Source organism: Heloderma suspectum, chromosome 16 (assembly GCF_057233095.1).
Source record: "Heloderma suspectum isolate Gila_16-S chromosome 16, 16-S_ref, whole genome shotgun sequence".
Taxonomy (NCBI): Eukaryota; Metazoa; Chordata; class Lepidosauria; order Squamata; family Helodermatidae; genus Heloderma; species Heloderma suspectum.
In genome coordinates this window covers 22430568-22437158 of record NC_139473.1, presented here as the reverse complement: position 1 = coordinate 22437158, position 6591 = coordinate 22430568, and the positions used below count along the sequence as shown (strand labels likewise).

At 52.2% G+C, this 6591-nt stretch overlaps 1 protein-coding gene across 1 annotated transcript in view; it reads right to left on the bottom strand.

Annotated features, from left to right (window-relative positions):
- Nucleotides 1-5429: 5429 nt before the first annotated feature.
- Nucleotides 5430-6591, bottom strand: part of ELN (elastin) — a 78804-nt gene continuing 77642 nt past the window's right edge. Inside the window, exon 35 of the mRNA XM_084823005.1 lies at nt 5430-6265. Coding sequence (XP_084679131.1) covers nt 6240-6265 — 26 coding nt within the window. The 3' untranslated portion in view covers nt 5430-6239. The remainder of the gene's footprint in view (nt 6266-6591) is intronic.

The window sequence follows — 6591 nt, the reverse complement described above, 5'->3', positions numbered from 1 at the left end:
GATGGGCTGGCTGCTTGCAAGACACATGGCTTTGCGGTGACGGCAGGGATGGGCTTCAGGGCTGCTGATGCCACAGAGGCACTGATAGGTTTCTGACGGAAGATTGGTTCCCTGTGTGGCTCCTACAGAGCAGTGGGCTCCAGGATGGGAGCACATGGATTTCCCAGGCTCAGGTTGTAGAGTCCTCTGAATCATAGAATCCTAGAGTTGGAAGGGGCCATGGAGGGCACTGAGTCCACCCCCCTGCTCAGTGCAAGAATCCGCTTTCAATCTTCCCTAACAGGTGGCTGCCCAGTCTCTGCTTGAAGACCTCCAGGGACGGACAGCCACCACCTCCCGAGGAAGTCGGTTCCATTGTCTGACTGCGCTGACTCTTAGGAAGTTTTTCCTGAGGTTCAACCGAAATCTGCCTCCCTGTAAATTAAGCCTGTTATTTCATGTCCTGTAGTCTCTGATGATAGAGAACAGGATGTGGCCTTCTTCTGTGTGACAACCCTTTAGGGACTTGAAAAGTACTCTCATAGCCCCCTCAGTCTTCCCTTCTCAAGTCTAAGGTTGCCCAGTTCCTTCCATCTTTCCTTGTAGGATGAAGTTTCTAGTCCCCGCTGATCATCTTTGTTGCCCTTCTCTGAACTCGTTCTGAAATATCTGAATCCTTCTTAAAGTGTGGTGTCCAGAACGGGACACAGTATTTGAGGTGAGGTCTGGCCAGCTCTGAGTAGAGTGGAACTATTACTTCATGTGATTTAGGAATGAGTGTTCTGTTGATGCAACCTAATATTGCTTTTGCCTTTTTTGCAGCTGCATCACGCGGATGACTCATATTCAGCTTGTGAGCAATTACAAGTCCAAGATCCTTTTCACATGGACTATTGCCAAGCCAGGTATCCCCCATCTTATACTCGTGCTTTTGATTTCTCTTTGCTAAATGACGAACTTTGCACTTTTCTCTGTTACATTTTATTCTGTTATTTTCTGTTATTTATTTTCCTACCTATCAAGATCAGTCTGAATTTTGCTTCGGTCTAAGGTATTTGCTACTCTGCCCAATTTTGTGCCATCTGCAAAGCTGGTCGCGTGCCAGTCTGTGCCATATATTAACCTTACTCCCCTCTCAGCTCTCAGGAGCTTCTTCTCTGCCTGCTGGCCTTCCTGTCTTATCCTGAGGCTTGCAGCATCCCCGCTTGCTCATGCCAGTGTCTCTGCCCAGTCTCTCTTGCCGCGCCGTATGTCTCGAACGCCCTTCCAGTAGATTGGCCTCTCGCATCACTTTTTGGTGATAGCCTGCCTTGTCCCATGGAGACTCCATTTTGGCCTATGATGGGTAACACAGTCATTTTGTGCTCTGTCCTGTGCAAGAGCTACTTTTGCTGGATCAGGCCAAGGTAGAGCCATCTTGCTCCAGGGATTTCTAGGAACCATGCCTCACCAGTGGTCTGCAGGATGTTTTAAGGGGGTTATTGACACCGCATCAAAATAGGAGGAAAATGCTCAGAGCCTTTTCTAGAACAAACAGCTGGTGTAGCAGGGTGGCTAACAGTACAATCCTAAGCATATTTACTTAGAAGGAGGTGCCATTGAGCTCAACAGGACTTACTTGTTTATTTTTATTAATCTATACTGCTTTTATGTACTGCCTTAATATCCTAAAATCTCTGAGCAGTTCTTCCTAATAAGCATCTTTAGGATTGCAGCCTCAGAAACTCAGCTATCAGTCAGAAAGGCCCAGGTTTCTTAGAATTATAGAGCTGTGGGTGACCTCAAGGGTCATTTAGTCTGGCCCCCAGCTGATGCAGGAAAACAAGTATTACAGCATGCCTGATAGGTGGCCATCTGGGCTTTGCTTGAAAAGCATGAATGAAGGAGAGCCCACCATGTTCTGTTTCACTGTCAAACAGCTGGTATCATTAGGAAGTCCTTCCTAGGGTTTAGTTGAAACCCTTCTTCTTTGAATCCCCTGGTTCGGGTCCCCCCCTCTCCAGCAGCAGAAAACAAATTTGCTCCATCATCTATGTGACAGCCCTTTGGATATTTGAAGATGGCTGTCCTATCACCTCCTAGTGGTCTCCAGGCTAAACATATTCATCTCCTTCCACCTTTCCTCATAGGACTTGCTCTTCAGTCCCTTGACCATCTTTATCATCCTGACCTGGACATATCCCACTTTGCCAATATCTTTCTTAAACTGCAGTGCCCAGAAATGGACACAGCAGTCCAGGTGAGGTCTGCCCAAAGCCAAATTTTCTGGACACAATACTTCTGTTGCTGCAGCCTAGGATTGTGTTAGCCTTTTTAGCTGCTGCATCACACTGCTGACTCATGTAGGTTGCGGTTGTTGAGGCCTGAGAATGGTCATGTTCAGCCAACCACTTGTATACTTGACCCTTGCCCTTCTTGGTCTGTTACATCTAGTTGTATCCAGGAAATTGGGTCAAGTCGGGTCCAGGAAGTTGTACATTCCTCTTTGAGAGAGGCAGTGGTACCAGCCACCTTGAAAGAGGCAGTAATCAGGACACTCCTGAAGAAATCTAACCTGGCCACAGAAGCAGAGGACAACTATAGGCCAGTTGCTAATTTTCTAGTTCCATTTCAGTCTGGGAGTAAAATCTATAGAACTCAAAGGGGCTTGCTTCTGAGTAGACATGGACAGGATTGCGCTGTATGTGGACTTAGGACAGCCAGCTCCCCTCTTTCTATTTGCTTGTTTCTTTGTTTCTTTATTTGTGATACTTATATAAGCTTAATATAATAACATCCCGAAGCAGTTAATTTGGGGTTTGATTAGTATGGGAATATTAAGGCTAATACTAATTCCTTTCCTGGGATTGTGTGGCTGGGTTGGCTGTATTGGTCTGGATTTCATTGCTAATGTTTCTGCTCTGGTTCCGAAAGCAGCCGTGAAGGCTCGCTAGCAAAACAGTGGGGTAAAAAATAAAATGTTTTAGGTAAATAAATGAATCCCTCACAGTGTTGTTGCAAGGCTCAGAAGAGATTGTACGTAAAGCAGTTCGAACACTTTCCGGTGTGATGCAATGCAGGCTGCAACCCTGCACACACTTCCAAGAGTGTAAAAGCCACTGAGCTCAGTGGGGCACACCTGGGCATGTACAGGATCGGACTGCTAGAATTGTATTAATATGCTCAGAGAAGACTCCAGTGCTTCAGTATTCTGGTGCATGAGAATATTCACCAGCCAGACGGTGTTGCTCAGATTGTATCTGCCTTGCATCACAGCTGCCTGTAATTCAAGGTAGCGGAGGTTGGGGGCCTCGATGCCTGCGGGGCAGTGAATCCGCCCCAGGGTTCAGTCGGAACACTAAAGGAGCGCTCCAAGGCGCTCCACACCTTGCTCCACACCCTGGAGAGCTCCTTCAGAGTTCTGACTGAAACCTGGAGTGGATTCACCGCCCCACTGACATCACGTCCTCCACGGATCCAAGGCCAAATCACAGCGGTGTCTTCCCAGCGGCCCCCCTGGCCTCGCCGCCAAGGAGAGTCCGAAGATGCAAGCAGTGGTGTTGATCCATATCAGTGTTTGTGTCTGCCGCAGAGCAGCAGGACACAGCATAGTGCAGTGAGCTGGCGTGGCATAATGCTTGACGTGTTAGACTAGGACTGGGGAGACTGGGCTCTAGTCCCCACTCGGCCATGAAACTCCCTGGGCAATTTGGGGCGGGTCACTGACTCTCGTCCTAGTCTACCTCGCAGCGTTGTTGTGAGGGTAAGAGGGGGCGGTGGAGGAGGACCACGTACTCCAGCTTGGGCGCCCTGGGAGGAGAAAAAGGCAGGGTATAAATGTAATAATAGATAAATAATAAATAAATAATACCCCGTTTATTAGAATCAGCTGACGGGCATAGGCCAGTGAGCTGGCAAAAGGTGATGTGGTGGATGGGATGTCGCACTTTGGCTGGAGAGACCCAGGACTGCGCGACGGAGGGAAGCACGTCCTCAAGCAGCAGCTCGGGATTTTCCAGGGGTTTCTTCTCCCCAGCTCCTTTGGTTGCTCTCAGAGTCAGCAGACCAGTTCTAGCCGTTTTCCCTCTCCACCAGGAGCCGGCCTTTGGTCCAGCTCATGGGCCGCGATCGTCCACCAGGAGCCGGCCTTTGGTCCAGCTCATGGGCCGCGATCGTCCACCAGGAGCCGGCCTTTGGTCCAGCTCATGGGCCGCGATCGTCCACCAGGAGCCGGCCTTTGGTCCAGCTCATGGGCCGCGATCGTCCACCAGGAGCCGGCCTTTGGTCCAGCTCATGGGCCGCGATCGTCCACCAGGAGCCGGCCTTTGGTCCAGCTCATGGGCCGCGATCGTCCACCAGGAGCCGGCCTTTGGTCCAGCTCATGGGCCGCGATCGTCCACCAGGAGCCGGCCTTTGGTCCAGCTCATGGGCCGCGATCGTCCACCAGGAGCCGGCCTTTGGTCCAGCTCATGGGCCGCGATCGTCCACCAGGAGCCGGCCTTTGGTCCAGCTCATGGGCCGCGATCGTCCACCAGGAGCCGGCCTTTGGTCCAGCTCATGGGCCGCGATCGTCCACCAGGAGCCGGCCTTTGGTCCAGCTCATGGGCCGCGATCGTCCACCAGGAGCCGGCCTTTGGTCCAGCTCATGGGCCGCGATCGTCCACCAGGAGCCGGCCTTTGGTCCAGCTCATGGGCCGCGATCGTCCACCAGGAGCCGGCCTTTGGTCCAGCTCATGGGCCGCGATCGTCCACCAGGAGCCGGCCTTTGGTCCAGCTCATGGGCCGCGATCGTCCACCAGGAGCCGGCCTTTGGTCCAGCTCATGGGCCGCGATCGTCCACCAGGAGCCGGCCTTTGGTCCAGCTCATGGGCCGCGATCGTCCACCAGGAGCCGGCCTTTGGTCCAGCTCATGGGCCGCGATTGCCCAGTGCCGTCCAAGGCCAAGCCAGCCCACAAGGTTTTGCATTGCAACAGGGGACCATATGTGGCTTCTGGGAACATTCATTCCTGCCCAGCTCCCGTGAGGATTGCAGCTCAGCTCAGAAGGAACGTAAGGGAACAGGGACGCACGAAGGGGGCGGCGAAGGGCGTCTGCGCCCGCGCGAGCCCAGGCCGGCATTAAATAAGCATCGCAGTGCAAGGGGACGGGAGCTGAGGTGATCATATTTCTAAGCTACAAAGAACAGCAGCGAATGCACCTGGGAGGAAGCCCAATTAGCAACTCTGAATGTCATTTACAGAAAAGCAGGCTATAAATAAATAATAAAGGAATAATCCACCCCAGGTGTGCAGGGGTGGCCTGTCCTTGCTCAGGAGTGAGGGAAACGCCCAGGCTGACCTGGGTTTTATTATTGCTTCGTGCTTTCAAGGGCATCAGCAAATAGGTTCCAGAGATGGCCTTCTGCGCCGTTTGGGACGTAAGCCTTCCTCCAAAGTGTGTGTGGGGGCGGGGGGAAAGAGAGAGGCGAATTTCCTTTAAAAAGTTATTTATTAGTCAGGTTTTGTTTTATTTTATTATTTACTTCATTTTCTGGAAAGCAGTTACTGTTCTCCTTTATAAAAAAAAAAAAAAAAGTGTCCCATCCCAGTTACATCGAAGTGATTAAACATGAAGACGTGCGGCAGGGTCGGCTGGTCGCGGCCGGGGTTCCTGGGCTGCCCCATCCGCTCGGACCTGGATGCCGCGACGCTGGCGCCCACGTCAGGTATGCTGGAGGCGGCCTGGCCCTGTGTGCTCATCTGTCCCAGGCCTGGCAGCCAGCAGCAGGTGCAGGATGAAGGCTAATCCCGTTGGCACTGGCGGCCTGCCCTGATCTGCCCCCGCAACCCTCATGCGCAGGTGGTGTGCGGGGAGGGGGAGGGGCACTCCGGCAAGGGGCAAACTAGCAACCCGCCCCTGCCCCACACACACACTTAGGGCCTGCAGAAACAGGCTAGAGAGGAAGCAGGGCCAACTGGCCAATGGCTACTGACCCCGGCATGTGGGCACGGGGTTCAGGAGCTGGTTAAAGTGCTCGGGCAGCCCCCCCCAAAGCAGCCCCCATGGCTGCAGCACCAAAGAGCCCCCAGGCAGCAGAAGGGGAGGGGAGGCTCCCTGTAGGATGGTTGTAGCACCAGTGAGAGGGAGGAAGGCAGGCTGGGGTGCAGGGGGAGGCACAGGAGGGGGTGGCAGGTGTGGTGGTGGTGGAACCTCTGCTTTTCTCGGGGTTGGGGGGATGTACATTCGAGACCAGGCAGTAGCACCAAAGTTCATGAGGTGAATGGTGTGCAGTCTGTCCGAGCTATTTCCTCTTGCGTCCAATGCCACCTGTGGGAAAACAGGAAAGTGTAAAGTGAGCGGGGCTGGCAGGGTGGAAATCAACAGTTGGCAATCTCACCCACCTGGAAGTGAGCCCAAAATAGCCCTTGGAAATCTGGATTGGACCTTTCAAACAGCAAAAGCCCTTGGGCACACCTTTGAAACTGGGGGTAGGGATTGGACATTTCGATTTGAAACATCCAATTTTGATTGGAAAAACAGAAAATACACACAACTGAATGTCCAATTTCAATTGCAAAATCAAATTCAATTGCAAAATCATGCTAAATCAAACAAATGAATGGCCAATTTGTATTGCAAACATATTTTTAAAA